This window comes from Boleophthalmus pectinirostris, unplaced genomic scaffold, assembly GCF_026225935.1.
Source record: "Boleophthalmus pectinirostris isolate CB_2022bp ecotype Guang Dong unplaced genomic scaffold, ASM2622593v1 HiC_scaffold_10, whole genome shotgun sequence".
In the NCBI taxonomy this organism is placed as follows: domain Eukaryota; kingdom Metazoa; phylum Chordata; class Actinopteri; order Gobiiformes; family Gobiidae; genus Boleophthalmus; species Boleophthalmus pectinirostris.
In genome coordinates this window covers 13,354,745-13,373,405 of record NW_026570971.1, presented here as the reverse complement: position 1 = coordinate 13,373,405, position 18,661 = coordinate 13,354,745, and the positions used below count along the sequence as shown (strand labels likewise).

At 40.9% G+C, this 18,661-nt stretch overlaps 1 protein-coding gene across 3 annotated transcripts; it reads right to left on the bottom strand.

Annotated features, from left to right (window-relative positions):
- Positions 1-222: 222 nt before the first annotated feature.
- Positions 223-17,972, bottom strand: gpatch2 (G patch domain containing 2). Of its 3 annotated transcripts, none has more exons than XR_008632975.1 (10): positions 17,909-17,964; positions 16,739-17,383; positions 12,811-12,872; positions 12,226-12,381; positions 11,953-12,023; positions 11,812-11,876; positions 11,708-11,747; positions 11,536-11,627; positions 7,698-7,773; positions 223-3,134 (listed from the first exon to the last, which is right to left on the bottom strand). XR_008632975.1 is itself a non-coding variant. In XM_020919716.2 (10 exons), exons 2-10 carry the CDS (start codon positions 17,377-17,379, stop codon positions 3,103-3,105), a joined length of 1,239 nt encoding a protein of 412 aa, XP_020775375.1. In that variant the 5' UTR covers positions 17,380-17,383; positions 17,913-17,972; the 3' UTR covers positions 223-3,102. The 3 variants fall into 3 exon arrangements, 2 of the variants coding, with proteins under 2 accessions (XP_020775375.1, XP_055015339.1); XM_020919716.2 differs by having other exon boundaries at positions 7,698-7,777; positions 17,913-17,972; XM_055159364.1 differs by having other exon boundaries at positions 7,698-7,777.
- Positions 17,973-18,661: the final 689 nt, after the last annotated feature.

Sequence of the window (18,661 nt, the reverse complement as noted above, 5' to 3'; positions counted from 1 at the left end):
AGCATGAAGCCGACTGATGTAACTCAGCTGGGGTCACCTACACAGAAGCTTGTATACAGACTACACGCCAAAAAATTATTAAAGAATTAATTAAATACAGTAAATGAAATCAAGATTCAGTTCAAGATTTTTGACTGCAGACACTGGCTTTTTCTCTTTAGGAAGACCATAAGGTAGTCGAATATGTTAATGTGCTTCATCTAAGGAGTCAACAATCACAAATACCCATAAGTAATTTATTGATCAGCTTTTGTAATACATCACATAGGAAACACTGAAACAAGCCTTAATGGCCATTTCACTAACAACATGGGCTGATGAGAACATGATAAAAATGCTAGACTAAGCAGTGCATACACTTGAATATGTTGAACGTGCTGCTGTTTAAATTGTAATTGTTATTCTTCTACATGTACTGTGACACTGCACACTTTCAGTAGATGGGCTAATCCTCTTAAATCATTTACAAAGCAATTAGCCATGCCCCAAACACTATTAAAAATAAAAGATAACAGCCGATTAGATAAGATGCTGTTTATATTTATATACATATCGAATGTGGATAGCTGCCTAAGAACCCTCATCAGAGGATGTATCTAAATCCTTGCATGTCAATCTGTGATTTTAAAAAAAATGACAGTGGTGCACAAGTACGGAACCATCTTCATAAAATACATTAAATATATATTTGTTCAAATGTTTCATGTAGTAGAAAGCAATTATGCATCATATCTGAAATAATATACAATTATAGTGCAAATACTATAAAAGCAGTACCTTTGGTACAGTATATCACAGAAAATCCCAATGAACAAGGCAAACTTAAAAAGCCAGTAGCTGCCAGAAACATGCAACGTTTAAATGTTTTACTGTGGGGTGTTGTCACTTCACAACATCCTTCAGGATGGTTTGGTTCTCAACACTTCTGTTATTCAAAAACAAGCTGCTCTTGAGTGACAGTCAACATGCGTTTGTCAGCAGGAACCAGAAGGCTTCTTTAATGTGTCTCTACTCTAACTGTGTGCTGCATAGAGGAGCAAACACCTCAAACAAGAAAGGAGCCAAAAAGCTAATTCAACAGTGACCTCTGACCTCGGGCACAAAGGGGCTGCTCTGTGTGCATATAGAGGAGGTTCAAACAGACTTTATGATTTCATTATCTGCGTTGTTACTCAGCACAACTCCACCTATCCAGTGGCATGGGAGCCCCCATTCAGCCTCAGACAGAGCAGGCATCACTCATTCACCGGCCTCCTAGGTGCCTTTGTCAGGTGATTGCTGGCGGAAAAAGGAAAACAGATCAATACATCTCCCATGGGACTGACAGGTAATCTTTACCTGGGATGAAATATGAGAATCAGCCGGCTGAATTCCTTAACTGTAACAGGGCAATTGACTAGCTGCAAGGAAGCCATGTGGCCCGCTTCCTGGCCATTAGGAATTCATTTTGAGACATGCACTTGGCTGGGACATCATTACTGTACAGTAACTGTTAATTAGTGTGAAGGCAGGTGAAGTATTACCCACTGCCACTAACAGAGTGGACTGAATATGGACTGAATGTGGAGTAATGGGCCTTTTTCTGTCAATCACTGCAACTATGAGCCAAGAGTCATGTGGATGTTGAATTGTGTGTTTGATTTGATGAGGACTGGTGCTAAAGAATGGTGGATTAGAGGAAGAACCTCAACCCTTTGACTGATCCCTGTGAGGTCTGTCTTCTGTGAGGTATCCATTAGAGCAGTGTGCACACACAGCATTTATAAATGTCATCCCTGGCCAACATGATCACATAAAGCTTTCCCAGACGGATTATTGCACACATATAACTCACATTAATTGGCAAATCTCATTCCACTAAATGCGATTCTTCTCTTGAATGCAGCTTTAAAAATGACCAAAACGACATACAATATGTGGCTGGTGATTCTGCAGTTCATTACACTAAAAAGTTATCTCCTTCTCAGAATACTTTGTGCATACCAAGTGACCCTTGTTGCTATGAAGCACTGTGTTTTTCCCAAGCTTCATATACATGAGCTACTGCATTTATTTTTATAGATACATATATACTTTTTAAGGTAAAGCTTGCATTACCCCTGCAGTTGTGATTGATCTTATAGTTTCTAAAACCTTTGGAACACAGGAAATCTATACCAGTTGAGTTGAGTCTGTCTCTGTTCATGAAACTTATTGTTAAAAAACATTTTTGTTTATAATCAAAAATAACATTTTATCCAAAATCAAGATTGATCAATATTAAACAAAAATGGTCTGCCCAAGCCTGCTTCTGTGAGACTTCTATCTGCTGGCTCAGAGTCGCCTCAAAAGCAGCTGTGCTACACCCCAGTGAAAAGCAGCCTGTTCAAACAGATCTGCTGTGGACCTTGAACTTAAATTTGGAAGAATTTGAATAAAGAAGGTAAGAGGCAGCTCTCTGAACACAGAGACTACACACGTTTGTGTTGTGCTAATGAATACCTTTGTATCAGGTGTAGTATTTCTAATGCATGTTAATGGGAGACCTGTACATTATGTGGATCTCTCCTGGTGGTTTCCTCTCTGAACCCAAAACAGCATGGAGCAGTTACACATTCTGATGCTGGGCTGTGTCTGGCTTCCGTCTGTGTAAAACCATTATGAGAGACCATCCTGACCATCCTCCCTCTGGTGTCCCTGCTGACAAACGTGGCTCTATAAAAGTAGCCATAATTGTTGGATTGTGTAGTAGCAGGTGGCCTGGAGACTGTGCAGAGACAGGAGGAGTTACAGAGTCTTGAGTCAAACAAGAGGCCTCTTGAAGCTGTGTTCTTCCTCCAGGAGATAGCGCAGTCTTAACAAGCCTTGATTGCATTACCATTTGTCAAGCTTAATATACTACCTGCAAAGATGGGCTTTCACTGTAACATGCTGATTTGAACATTAATGATGTGCTTTGTATTTTCCAACTTTGGAAAGCAGGAGTTTTGTGTGTCTTTCACAACAGTCATTTTCCCCAAGGCCTGTGTAGATGTCAGGTCAGTCCAGGTTGAATCTTTGCTTCTGGATGTAGTGTAAGTGACAATCTTTGATGCTCGACAACTCTGGCTTCTGATCATCTCCTCATGGTTTCTCTTTATGGGATAGACTGCATGCTGCAAAAAAACAACACAATTTTCAAAATGTCAGACAAAGCATTGCACACATTTTGTCAAAATCCATAGAAATGGCTTTGTGCTTCATAGATTGAAATAAAACTCTTGCTTTAATAGGCTGAGTATTAAAGAGGTTTTGGTCAAGTCAGCCAAATCCAATTTGGCCCCATATGACTGGTGGCCATAGTTATTAAAAGGCTAATCAGCTCTGCTGCCATGGCATCCCTCCACTCTTCTGGTTACGAAGCTCTAACATTTTATACTGAATTCATTAAATGTTCCCGTCTTGATGTTAAAACTGCACTAAATTTTGCTTTTTCCTCTCACCATAAAGTCAAATATCAAGAAGAAAACCACAACCAATCTTCATTCCAAACAGAGGAACAATTATAGTCTCTGACTTACCTGCTTCAAACTAATCTGACCTGATCTCTCACAAAAAGTTTGCACCGGTCACACAAGACAGTTTTGAGGCTGTCTGGGGGAAGAGGACGAGGAAACCAGAAGTGACATTGTGGCTCTGGGCTGTCTCAGAGGATTAGGCATTACAGCATTCACTGGCATGTGCTTTTGCTCACTCCCATTATATCAGCTGTGCCTCTTTCCAGATGACTTCTTCTCCAAACTGATCCGGCGGCCAAGATAATTGATTAATATTTCTTGAGGGAATGATGGCTAACTGTTGTTGAGGTTCAACCCAAACACTCTGGTTAAACATAGTTAAAGCTTTGAATCAAAATTCAAGCCTTTTCTAACCTGACAGATTTGACATGCACAGGTCTGACTTTAAGTAGACTGGTGTGGATGTGCATAGAACCAGCTCAAGATGTGTTTAAACATTGCATACATTAAAAAGCTTTCAATATGTAACCCTAAAAGATACAACTATGACCAAGTAGTTTTACATCAAGGGCAATGAAAAATTCAAACGATTTTCTTTCAATAGGAGAATTACAGTACAAGCGTTTACTGTGGGTGATAATGGGAGACTGAATGGAACCATCTTAATAAGCTCTCGTGATGCTCTCTATAAACAATCATTACAGGCCTTTCTGAGCACTCCCCTTCCCCTGTTTATTAATCAGCTAATTACACATTGACAGTAATGGGCCTGCTGATTCCCGCACTTAAATGAACAGGGCTGAATAGCTCTTTAATGATTAGCCTTTGTGTTTCTAGCTCCCTCTTTTTCCTCTTCTCTCTCTCTCACTCTCTCCCTCTCTCAGTCACACACACACTCCATGCAAATTTAAATCAGACCTCCCAGCAAGACGGTTTGCAAACAAGTTATAAAAGCAACCAACAGACTTATAAGAATGAGAGAGGAAAAAACAATATAACATTTTAGTAAAACCTCAATGTTAAGCCCAGCCTCTAGCAGCAGCCACGGCTGTCGTCAAAGTTGAGCTGAGCGGTGGGCAGGTGCAGTTTTGTGGGGTTTTTGAAGGACACGGGCAGGGTGCAAAGTGGAGCCGGAGAGGGCGAAATAGTGCGGTGGGCTGCATTTCTGTCAGCAGAAGTGATGGCTGAGTGCTGCCGTTATTTGTCTTGTGCTGCCACGCGGCCCTCGCACCAGCCTGGGCATTAATGAGAGGGGGTCGGACCGCCGGGCAGGAACACGGAGGGCCCAGCCGCAGGTGATCTGTCACAGAGGCGTCTGGAGCCGTTGTGCAGGGGCACACGCCGGGCACATGTGGACACTCCACAAACACACGTCCCATAGGAAAGCATACGTTTAGAGCAGGGGTCTATTTAGCCAAAATGTGACTGTAAGTATAGAAGTATAGAAGTATCTTTACTGCCACTGTTTCCAGTCAGAGATAAAGATGAAGGACGTTGAAGAAGAGAGTAAGGGAGGAGGGAAATGGCAATAATTAATTAGCCTATGCATGAGACCAGGCAAGACTATTAAAATCCATTAGGATCTTTAAACTTACAGATTTATACTACAAATAATTCACACTGGGGAGAAAAGACTCCATTGTTAATAATTTACCACCCTATGGGAATATTTCAAGAGTTCCCTCCATAATCTAACACAAGTTATTGCTATAAGAAACAGCTAGTAGCAAAGAGAGTTGGTGCTTAGAGTTGTACTGTCAGGCTGATGTTGGTGAGAAAAGAAGAAAATGGCCAATTTAAGCCTGAGAAATGGAGTGGTCATCTAATCCAAACAGATCCCTGTCTTGATAAGTTGTGTGTTGTACCTTCCACACTGCTGAGGAAGTGCTAAAAGGGTAAGGGAAGAAGACAATGCAACAGCTGGGTACCGCCTCAGTAATTCCCCACGGAGCCCAGGAAGACACCTCCAGCCGCACACCATTTTCACTCCTGATTACAAAGTTTCAAATCAACCACTAACAGATAGAACACTCTACTTCTTTTGGTCAACTCACATAAGATTCAGGATTCATGTTAAAAGAGCACAACAACAAACTAAGGCGCTAAATGCACTTTGCTTAAAATGCTCATGACAAAGTTTGGAGTTTAAAGTTTAGACAGACTTTTGTGAGGGTGAAGAGTGGGAGAATGAGCATGTCTGTGAGCATTGGTAAGATAACTGAGGTTCAAGCAGTAGTAGACTGTAGACCGCCATGGTACAACTTATACAGCGCAGTAACAGCTGCTGCGCTGGTTACCATGGGATGTCAGTGGTAAATCATAGCAGGCAGAAGAACATAGTTAAAATATAATCTAGGTTGATCTGAAATGAGTATTAAAAGGTCCTACATTACACAAAATGAATTATTGTGAGCTTTACGCCACGTTAGAGTGTTGCTCTACCTTATCAAAAACAAACCTGGAATTGTGTTTTGTTTCATTCACACATTTGAGTAACCCTTTATTATTAGTCTGCCAAAATACTCTGTTATACCTTCTGATGTCATGAAACGGCTGTTTTCAAGTTAACAGGTATTTTTAAACTTTTGTTCAGAGGATATTGGCAATTCCATGGCGGAAATCAGGCAAACGTTCTAGTTAAGGTGTATGGAGTTTAAAAACACACTGAAGCTCTTCATGTATGACATGACATCTCAAGGTGCTTTCTGTTTGAGAGAAGATCTCAGCCTAAACATGAAGGGTTTGTGTGTTAAACATGTGTGAATGAAACAAAAGGCATATGTTTGAAACAGCAAAAATATTTGCCCTTTAATAAATATGTATTTTTAATTAGGTTGTATTGGAATATTTGTTCTTTCTTTAACGTCTCTTTGCTCAAAAAAGCCAGAGGGAACTACATAGATCATGATCCTTTGCTCTGTTTCATTGCAGACTACATGAAGAAATAACAGTTCTAAACACTTGTAAGTCTTAGTTCTTTGGATTAAGTCTTGTCAAGGCATTTTAAGAGGAAAAAGTAGCATATTAACAGTTTTGTTAGCCTCCACAAAATATCACAATAAATATTGTACTGTGAGATGTACATCCTGAAAATATCGTAATGAGAGATTTGGATATTGCTACATCCCTAATCGTGAGCCTCCCCACCATATCGTGAGCTTTCCCACTATATCACAATAAATATCGTACCGTGAGGTTCATACCCTGACGATATTGTATTGTGAGACTTGGATATCGTTACACCTCTGCTAATATTTAATATGATCTGTTGAATGGGTGCTACAACCACACATCTGTCTATCTTCTTTTGGTTGTACCTTGGATTTACATCAATAGCCTCATCATTAGCCATATTCCCTGAATATAAGAATACTACACATATTTCCTGCAAATAGGATATAGGATATAGAAAAATAGCTCTGAAGAGAAGATGGCTGTTTAGTAGATGAGGGATGTCTCATGAGTAAATATGAGGGGGTCCTGTGGAGTGCATCCTTTTTTACTTTTATGGGACATGGTTTAGCACATATGAGGTGAAGGACAGAGCTACTGGCCATTCCATCACTCAGTGCACAGTGCAATAAACGCATGCAATCTGTTTACAAGTAAAGCTTTGGCTGTTTTGAATTCCACCTCGTTTATTTAAATGAACGATGGGCCTTGGTACAGTCTGCCATGCAACAATATTAATACACATCTAACAGCCTCACTGAATCAGGGAACCACCAGCTTTCATTATTTAAATGCCAAATAGCACAAAGAAAGAGGGGCACAGCAGTGGAGGTGGACAAACCAATTCAAATTTCAATCCGACAAAGACAGAAAACGCTGAAGCTAAAGTCTAATGAAAAAAGACACTTGCACTGCTCCGAACAGCCACACCAACTGCTGCCTTATGCCACTTCCAATCGGTCCAAGCTCACGTCACACTTAAGCACATGCAACTTCTACACACTGGAAACTACAATGAACAACTGGGATCCTAGTGCTTGTATTAGTTTGTCAGTTCATATTTCAGTCTTTTGTCAATTCTTGTGGACGTGTTTAACAAAAACAACAAAAATTGCAAATCCAAACGCAATGCTTGTCAAACAAATCACAATTACTCTTGTAGATTTTTTTCCTCAAATTATTCAACCCTATGTTTTCATGTGACTATCGTGAAAAGCAGTATACAAGTATTATTATTATTATTGTTGTATACAAAGAAAATATAGTAACCTGATAAGACGGATGATGATTTGCTCCTCCTCCTTCTCATGTCTTCTGTACAAACTATTCTTGGGTTGATGTTAATCTGCCTGGGAAAGAAAATATGGTTTAGACATATTGCTCTCCTCCAGTATGCTTAATTTTAGATGTATGTGAAGTAAAGGTAAAGTGTGGACCAGTCTCTTACAGAAAGAACATTCCAAAAAGACAAGATAAGACAATAAACAGACAAACAAATCCACAAGCGTATTTAAAGATAGCTACATTTTGTAGAGACATTAACATTTTAATGAATAGTTATTTTCCAAAATTTATTAATACTTGGCACCCCACTTTTGGCAATGATTTATTTTCTTTTTTGCATCCAAAATCAAAACCCATGACATGAGGCTTTAATCAAGCTCTCCAGTAAACCCTATACAACTACTGACATAATTAATACTTCAAATCTATATTATACAATGCCTGCTGTACTATGACCAAAAATAAATAAGTAAAGGGATGTCAGATATAAGATAAGACTAACGAGTATGCCCATAGATTAAACTGAGTTGGAGGGCATCTCTTAATTCAGTTTTACTGTTAGATTGCAGGTTGTTGACAGTCAATATCTCGAAATTACTGGGCTTTTCCACACGAAACAAAGAATGTCAGTATAAATGAACAAAAGTGAAACATTGTTTTACATAGCAGCCTCAGCAAGTGGTTTTTTTTTGTTTTTTGTTTTTTTTTTACTCCATAGACCAGACATGTCAAACTCAGGTCCGGGGGCCAAATTTGGCCCACGATATAATTATATTTGGCCCGCAAGATCATGTCAAATATGTATTAAAGTTGGCCCACCAGGTACAGATAGGCTATAGAGACATTATTTATTTAAAATCTTATTATTTTATATTATGCTTGTTCTAGATTCAATGTTTAAGCAAAACTATGATTAAACATGTAGATGCTGTGGAAATTTAAGAGTACGGTAATATGGCAAGTTTGTAGAGACAATTCCTACCTAATAATACTAATACATTCAACGCTTGGATCATTAGATTGAATACTTGTTTCAAAATTTGTTAAGTTATAAAGACCCATCCCAACCCTCCATCTGAAAATATGGCACCATCAAATTCAAAAACATGGATGCAAGGAATAAAATTGAGACAAGGCATCTGTCATTAACCCCAACAGGCTCATGGAGGACTGCAGCATTACAAAGCCCTTTGGCCCATCAGCCCCATGCTACAACCAGCCCCACTCTACAACCAGGTCTGTCTGAACAGTCTTTAACTGCAGCATGTTCCGTGACCTCAGCTCCCATAAATCACCTGACAGGCGTGTGGCAGTGTGGGGTGTCGAGATGAGGGCAGTCTGCGCTTTGAGCCAAGTCTCTATGTTGTATAATCAATAGATATAAAACTAAACTGCCTGTGCGTTATTCTCCCCATGCTACCCGACTCTAATAAAATCCTAGTAATGCATATTTCATTTACTTTTATACTTATTGATTAGCTGTAGTCCAGTTAGTAAATCACGCGCCTATCGATCCCTCAATCGTACCTCTGTCGGACAGCACATAACCAGCCATTTGTGCCCCTGATAAAGAGCTCAAGCATTCAACTCCCCACAGTAAATCTTTGCAAACTAACTTTTTAATTCTAAAATCAATGCCTGTTTAAATGTGGCATTATTTCACAAGGCACTCACGTGGTATTAAAAGTAATTCTCTGATGTATTTAGTCTTAATGTGTGACTGACCATCCCCTCAATTCTTCCCTTGGGAGCAAAGGGGCATCAAGAGAAACTGGGTGACCACCAGGGAGTCACAGGAATCACACTTAGCATAAGGCTAATTGGACAAGAAAATATATCAACCAGCTTACCAACCATAACTATACATTCATTCTACTCAACTAATACGCTTTACCTGAATTGGAGTAGATCTCACAAGATACCCTTTTATTTTTAACAGCTGATGAATCTTGGTTATGTTTGTATAAAATAAGCAGTGAACCATGCACTTTGTAAAACTGATGGTAAAGAAAGTGGTCTCTCCTTCAGGATAGATTGTGAGGCTTCTAAATGCCAGATAGTCTCTTGGGGCACAGGGTGACAACCACTGACACCAGGGTCAATTGTAATTTTGGCTGCCACATCCAAAAGCAAATATATCAATGAAAAATAATGAATCAAAAGAGGAGTTGGGAGGCACTGTTACAAAATAGCCATCTATTTTCATTAGGGTACATAGCGCTGCAGGTGTGAGCAGGATCTCAAGATTAATAGAGGTATTCAAATGAATCAGAAAGGATTAGGCCCTCCAGGGAGCACAATCAATGAATCCAAATCAATAATCAATAGGCCACTCACACCAATATACTAACTGCTGACTCCAAGATCTCACAATTAAAATAAAAACTGCAAAGGGAGTGGCCTCAGAGTGTGATTTATCTCTCAGCGCAAGTGTCATTTAGAAATAAATAAGTCAATAGATAAAAGCTGCCGCCGGTCGGCTCAGGTGGGAGGCAGTTATGCATTTTAACATAGCCGCTGGCTCCGAGCATTACCCTCAAATCTGGCAAAGCAAAGGGCCTATTCACGCACAGATACAAGGATAAACAGCACGCAGCCTTTATCACTTACCATCAAATCTCTGATCGCTACCGTCAACTGCTGCTAAACAGGAGATGACAGCTTTTATAAATACAGTATCATTTCAGGCGGGCTGCCCTACAAGATTAATGCTTACAAGTGCTCCAGCGAGAAAACACTTTTCTCTCAAGGGTGTAGGAACACACAGGAGAAGTCAGATGCACTTGGGCAAAGATTTATCCAGCAAGCAAAGAAATAAAATGGATTTGAGTGGTGGCTTTTGGCTGCATTCTGCACCAAACACTCGGTAAATAAGCCAACATTAGTTTGAGTTGAGGATGAGGACTGAGGAGCCATCTCACCGGAGACTGGATTTGAGCAGCTCAGGGAAAAAGAACTAGCTTGTGCCGTCCAACGGGACACATCAGAAGCCCCTCTCGTCAACCCCCGCCTCTCCCTCAATCATTTGGGAGTATGATTTATACTTTTTGAAGTGAAGGGTCTTGAATCCCACTATAAAGGAATTAAGAGGTCTCCCCTGAGTCCAGCATTCAAATGAGAGCATGGCAGGGATATGAGGGCTTTTTAATAGAGAGAAATTAGTATTCACAATGCCTCAAACTGGAATCTGAAGGAACCTTTCAGGTGGAGAAAAAAGGCCCAGTTTAGAAAAGAAAGCCCTAAGAAGTCAGGGGCTTTTCATAACAGTCGTGTATTTGCCCCTCATCAAGAGCGCTGGAGCACTTTGTGGAATAACCCAAGAGACATGATGGAGAGAGACGATAGAGAAAGAGAGTGTGAAACTAAATTAAGCATGCAATAAATACTGTAAAAGTGGAAACAATAAAATGTGGAGTCCCACTGTCTCGGGGCAAAAGGGCTGTTTGGCTTCTCAGCGGTTCCCCGTGCAGATCCAACACTTCCAGGGATGACTGCCAGCAATGCAACACTTTGACAAACGTCTTCTGAATAAACCTTTGTGTGGTCCCAAACATGGGGGAATGGAAATCTGCATTACAACTATGTAAACATATACTCTTTCACTGTATCACAATAGTGACCTTGAAAACTCAACAGATAAGTTTTATGGCTGTTGTTATAAAACCACCATCTATTTCAAACTGAGTCGCATCAACTAAAAGTATTGTAGACTATATTTTCTCTATAGTGAGATGATCATAAAATTGTTTATCAATACATTGACCTTCAGTGAGATTTCTAATAGGCCCTAGAGAGGCATTTGTTTGAACATGGCATGACATACCTGTTAGTGCGAATAGAGGAGGAACATCTGAGATGGGAGCTCTCTGACATCATGTCAATAGGACGCACCGGTGATGGGCACAGAGTGTTCAACTGAAATCAATGACATTCAGATTTTCAGAATTGACAAAGACAATTATATGTCCACATTGTAAAGATGTGCTATACCACACCTGGCTTTGTTCTTGACTCCCAAATGAGGACAACCAAAAACTGAAATAAAAAATAAAACATTTTTACAACTTTATTTCTTTATAACCTTTTTATTGTAACTTACCCTCTCTGATAGCGGTCTTCAGATAAGTGTCTCAGTCTCCTCACAAATACTGGTATACGGCCTCCCTAAAATATATTTTTAAAGTGAAATTTACATCATTTCTGCAATTGTGTGGTGAAAGAGGCAGATGGTGACCATAACCTTGGTTGGAATCCGTCTTCTTTCCTTTCGGATCGAGCAGGCAGCAGTGCCAGCCAGACGGGAACAATACCCTGTCAATATTTACATTCATTAGCCATTATAAGTCATCGTTGCAGATTTTGTTTACATGATGCTTTATAAAACAGAAGTTCTATTCAACAAACCATAATTTTTCACATTGTAAATTGTACAAGTCAGAAAATTCAACTGAACTCTGATCATGCTTTTAGAAGAAAACAAGCTTTTATCATATTGGAAGTATAGTTCCTCTACCTCGAGAAGGTCGTGCTGGGTGCAGGAAAGTGGCTGAGGAGCAATTATCCTTCAGGGACTGCTGGCTGTCTGAGTCCCAGTTGGGTCGAAGACTGGTTACACTTGTCCTGACTCCACAGTCTCCCTCAACAAACCAGTCACTTTGTTCATCATCACCTAAACAAAACATATCCTGGTCAGAAATTAGTATTATACCAGTATTATACCAGTTGACCGTCCATAGTCCTGTCAGTCAGTAAAGCACAGAACAGAGTCAAGGTGTAGTGACAACTGTTAAATCAGAGTGGGCCTTGCCTCCCCACGGCTAATGAGGATAGTAAAGGCTTCAGCGCTCATTAACATGACATGACAACATCTTATTAGAGCCGCTTAGCTGCCCAGCTCCCAGCCACTGTATCCAAACCTCAGCTATACCCATGTATTCTCCCAGGAGTGGAGTTACTGTGGGAATACTTATTTTTCACCATTTTACAAACAGACAGGATTATCAAATGTGTCTGCACCTACTTTAAAAAAAAAAAGACAACTTTTATTTTATTACATGATAATTAAATTTATGTGCATGTGAAGGTACTGAAAGTTTACCTTGTCTCCCTTCATCATTAGTGAATAGGCCAGGATCACTGCTGCAGGTACTGCTGGTCTCTCTGCAAAGGGAGAAGAATATAATATAACTATTTGCTATGGACAGTATAACAAACATTCAAACCTTCTACTTAGATTTGTAATTTTGAAGATGAAATACGCTTAAGCCTGCCAGGGTCAGAAAATTCAACATACGTAATGTCAATGTTTAACATATTCAATGATAGATACAATGAAGTAGTCCAGAGCTGGAGGTCACTATAAATGAAAATAACTCAAAAGACAAGAGCGTGCGGTGTGCTCCCTTGTTGCACTACCAAACACAAAGGCATGAGGAGCAGGTCTGAGTGACATGCACAATCTAATTGAATATCCTCCGCTGTCAGCTCCAATCTAATCGGGCCTGTGTTGTGGAGGATGACAGAAGAGCCAAGTGCATTCCCCAGGCCCCCCGCCCTCTGGGTGAGCCCCATTCTGGGGGGCCTCTGCTGCACTACAACTGGCTAACATCTGCTGTGGCTGTGACGGCCTGGCCGGTCCCGCTGCCGTGCTCCTCACCCCGGGGCTAACCCTGCGACGCTGCTGGGTCTGTGTCGTTCTCACACCTCAGCTATCAGGCACTGTGACCTCTGCACACTTCAAGGTTACTGGGAGGAGAAGGAGGGAAGATGAGGTGAAACTTCCAGTTTTGTCATAGGCATAGTTTTCATAAGTAGTATCATTAATATAACCAATCTTTTCTTTACAAGCTTTACAAAGCTGTCTCTAATTCCACTCCTTTATCCTGTAGGGAGCATTGCTTTTGATTGCCTTGCATTTTGTGCTTGGTTCGCCACCATTGACCTTGCTAATAGGGCAGGCTCCAGGGTCAGACATGCGCTGATACCATGTTTTGCCATATTGCAGAGGCATGTCAGTGACAGCAACATCAGAAAAATGTCCGTCCTGCCTGCAACATTGCCGGGACATATGGTTTGGCAACACTGGTCCTCACATCCACAGAAGCAGATGTGAGCAAGTGTGGAATCTCTGGGGAATAGGAACAGTCCCCCCCCCCACTAATATAAATACAATACTGGAAAATACAAAATATGCTCCTGAACAAAAAAAAGAAATAGAAGCAGTATGAACAATTAATTTGAGCCTCACATTAAGTATTTATTTGTTTTAAAGGCGTAATGTGATGTTGCTTAGAGCAGCATTGGGCTGATGTGAGATGTGTTTCCATTAAGTACTGCCTAATTAATAACATCAATAATTAAGAAACCTATTTTTCTTTCATCAGTGACCTTTGAAGAAAAAGAAGTCGACAAACATGACATATAAACCAATACCAAACTCGTCATGAGCACTTGATCAAATCCAAAGTGTGACCAAGTGCAAGATATATAAGGGACTACACAGAACACACATCCCCTGATGAACTCTAAATACAGCCTAATTAGACTACATACAATGTGTCCGTGATAAAACAAAGCCAAGGGCAAAATGAAAACTGCATTGCTGTGTTTTGGGGCTGAACCCAGCTCCCCATGTGGCCCTAGTTCTTCAATACAAGCCAAGGAGGTGAAGCAAAACACAGTATCCAGATGAGCAAGTAATCATTAGGATATAATCCTGGACTCCTGGGACAGGCACAGGCAGTTTGCTCAGAGATTACAGGCTCGCCATCATTTATTGAGCTCAAGCTCATTCTGCAGAGAAAAAAGATGAAGCTGTGACAGAGGGGGGCAAAGTGCTGATAACAATGCTTCTGCAGCTTCTTCAAACAAGCTGTCCCAGCCCAAACCCATGCCCTTTTCCATGGTGTCTGATTATAAGGTTATCCCTCCTTCCCTGAGCTGCTGTAATTGGATTAGTCTCAGAGATTTATGAAAATTAACTTTGGCAAATAGAGCATCAGTTTCTTAAAAACTCCTAATAGAGTTCTCATGTTGTAAACTGCCACAGGATGCAGCAGTGAAAGGCTGTGACAATGGCTTTGTGTGCTAAGAAGTCCATGAGCAGCAGGGGCCCCAGCAGGGGTCTAGGTAGAGCCTGGGACAGTCGTACCCACAGGTGAGGGCTGATGCAGGGCCAGCCTGAGAGCCAGGTGGCCCAACTGCCAGCAGGCTCAACCCAGTCTAATGAAGGATGTGGAGCCCAACTGGAGACACCAACATCTGCTGCTCCACAATGAGGCAGCTGAAGGCAAGCCTGGGCCAGTGTGTGCAGACGATGAGTGACCTTGAGGAAAGACCAGACACTCCGTAGGAATAAGGTTAATAGAATGAATGGCAACCAAACAAATACACTCTGTTTAAAAGACATTTCAGCAACAGCATCTGTGTCTGACAGTAAATGGTCCGTGCACTCTCAGGGTATAAATATCGCTGTTGTACCACTGTCAACCCCTCATCGACGCTGCCATTTTGTCATATTGCACACCGGGGCCTGGACTTAACCATTAGATTGTTGAGCCCTCAGTACAGTGTGGCAGTATACTGAGCAGCAATCAAGAGTGTTGGCATTGTGTAAGTGAGAAATGATTGACAGTGTGCCATGGTGTTCCCATTTATTTCTGCTCTGGAGCTGTTTTCTGTCACAACGGCTATTGATTTTTCCATAAAGTAAGAAAACAAGTGCCGTTAAGGGGCTAGGGAGGTCAGCACAAATTAAACGTCAAGATGTAAAGCTTTCAGTCCAAACCATTTTTTGCTATCAAAAATAATCTACTTACATTTGTTACACTTGACACATAATGGCTGACTTAACATTCCCTGGGAATGTGATGCTAACTGAAGGCCCTGCTCTGTCTGAAGCTTTATGAAATGAAATTATATGAAATTATTTTTTACTATTAATAAACAAGCCATTCTTAAATAACATTGCAGTAAAAAGCTAGCTAGTCATTCTCACCCCTTTTGTCAAAAATCAAACACCCAAATAGGCCCAGGAATGCTCAAATTGACCACAGACCATGTTGTTTAAATCCATTTTAAATTTTTCTTGAGATTGTAAAACTTTTGTGACTGTATTTACCAATGTGTGGATTGTGTCATGATGGTAAATGCTGAAGATTCCACCATACACATACATGCAGAACACCCCCAACATGATGTCACTGCAGAGTATCAATATCACTTCTTGAAGGTACTTGACTTTTGTCTTTAGACCTTTTCTTCATATGACTGGGTGTTCTCACTATAATTGAATGTCCACTCCATAATGTCCCTCTCCACTGCTGCTTGCAAACTCATTTACTTAGGCCAAATAAAATGCACATGAGACAGTGTGCATAGGGACACTGGGACATTCTCAGCTTTAATTACTGGCCCAAGACTGAAATTTATTTCAAAACAAATCAATACAGCACCAGGTCACTTATTTACTTGTGACACTATTTCTTGAAAAGCCATAATGAGCTGGCACGTGCCTGCAGGCATAACTATCAAAGATCCCTCCCCAGTGATTATTGCTGCTACAGGAGACAAGGCTGAGGAGAGTCTATCATTCATTTTTAATGTCAACTCAGTACGTTAAAGTGGAGCGCCATGATTGTGATCCTTTTTCAGTTTAGCTGAGGACACGTTGAATATTGACAACTGGAGAGATGAAGACAGGCATATAGATCATCTTAAATGTCGTGCTGTTTAATTGCTTCTGTCTGAAAGTAGTTAGGCCCATGACTTTTATGTTACGGGTTTAACTGCCTATTGTCCATCTCCATTTAAAGGGTAAGAAGGGCTGGCGGAATTTTGAGCACATCTTTCATAATAGATTTAATCCTGACTTTTAAAAACAATGGCACTATTAACATTTGGCTTGTGGCAAACTAAATTAAATGTGAGTTTCTAAAATGTGTGACTTTACTAGAGAAAAAGAAATGAAAGTTCCCTACCCCAGAATCTGACCTATTTTGTGCACTAAATAATAATACTAAACATACCCATCTGACATCTTCTCCTCCGCTCCGTCCTGGTGCTCACTGGCCCGTGAGAGTTTCCTCTTCCAGCACTCCTGTCCCATGAGCCGGGCTCCTTCGGTCGGTTGCTCTGCCCTCACCCAGCCACCAGGTCTGTTCTTCGATCCTGACAGATGCTGCATCCTCGATGCTGATTTTTGGTCCACATTAGGACCCCTCAGCTTGGGCTGTGTTCGGGGGATGACATCAGAGGTCATGCGTTTGACCTTCCTCTTCCTCCTGAGTGGTCGTCCTGGTGAATTCTCAGTGTAAGAATCATAGTGTGGCCATGAGGTTGGCCTGCTTCTAAGGGGCCGCCTCCTCATCTGCTGCCATCGGCTGCTTGTGCTCCTTTCATCCGAGTCACTGCAGTTGGCCACAGAGGTTGTGGCTAGGCTCCTTCCATAGCCTCTGGAGGCTTCATCCATACTGGACTCAGAGGCCTCGAGCCAGTAGTGATACAGAGAGGAGTGCCTGTGCCTGCGCTGTGCTCTGCGCCGCCGCACCTGTCTGCGCTGCGGCTGCAGGGGACTGAGCACCATCTCCTCCCACAGCTCCCCCAGTTTACTCTGCTCTGACGACTGCTCCAGAGCCAAAACCAGGTCCTGCACCAGCTCATCCATCATGGTGCTACACAAAACAACACTACTGTCAGTGTTTACATTAACAAGTATTTCGTTCAGCATATAACACTCTGTTTACACAGAAAAATGTAAGATATAATTCACGCAGTCATTTCATCTCTAAACTAAGGAACAACGGATTACAGCGGGTCTAGCATAAATAGTGCAAAGAGCCAGTTATGAATCAGCTACTAAGATGGGCTATTACGTAGTATTTAATGTCATTTTTATCTACAGGCACACAGCAGCTACCAATAAGAAGCTGTATTTAACAGTCTGTTTGCGACAAAAGGGAATAGAGCTAGAAATGCTTGCATGGTCTATATTCAAAGCACTGCTGCAAGCCCTCCATCACAGCGGCGAAAATGAGCTGCATGCCCTGTGCATTCTGTTACATAACATCAGACACGTGAGGACGTAACGAGGGCGGATCGACTGAATCCTAAACACATCTAACGCGTTTATTCTTCTGTTCGATGTACGAAATACTGACAAAACGACACTCTGATCACGGCGTAAAGCAAACACTCACCCACCGTTCTGCCTTGTTTTGTTTTCAGCAAAGCTGACACAGGACACGCACTTCCGCCTTGCTTCCAGCCAATCCCGTTACTCCCTTCCCCGATGACGCATCTGTCAAAAAGTGCGCGACTCAGATAAGACAATAAAAGTGACAAATAAATATTACATTATTCATCTCCTTATAATCAAATCAAATTTTATATTCACTACTCTAAATTCCTCAATAGATAATATATACATATTTTCCATTTCCTACAATAATATAAATGTAAAGCAATAAAAAACAAAGAGCCTCACAAACAAAGTGCCTCTAGTTGTAAAGTGATAGTATGTAACTTTCCATAAAAATAGTTAAAACCATACTTTGGGAACATTCTCCATGGAGATATATGTTTTTATACTACACTGTGGAAGATTATTGCCAAAACAACATTTCCATGGAAATAGTCTGGATGGGGCCCTCCTCGAGGTTTGGTAAGGATCAGCTGTGTAAAGGTGCAAGACTGCTCAGAGTAAGAACACATATTTTTCTATGTTTTCAGTGCAATAAAAACGCCCATAATGGCAAAAACATACTTTTATTTTTGTGTATTTTTTGACATACCATGACTTTAATGATCAACCAACCAATGATATGAAATGATATTTTTAAATAATCAATAATAGATAAAATGCAGCCTGTAGTGATGCACAGCTTGATAGAGATACTGTGTTTCAATCAGTTTCAGTGCTTATAGCCAAAACCCTTTTTTAATGTACTTGC

Excerpts from the sequence above, each read along its gene's own strand:
- gpatch2 (XM_020919716.2), bottom strand. The coding sequence starts at position 17,379 with ATGATGGATGAGCTGGTGCAGGACCTGGTTTTGGCTCTGGAGCAGTCG. Across the intron at positions 12,024-12,225 it reads CCCAGCACGACCTTCTCGAG|GGTATTGTTCCCGTCTGGCT; the intron begins GTAGAGGAACTA and ends AAATATTGACAG. Across the intron at positions 7,778-11,535 it reads TCCTCTATTCGCACTAACAG|GCAGATTAACATCAACCCAA; the intron begins GTATGTCATGCC and ends TTTCTTTCCCAG.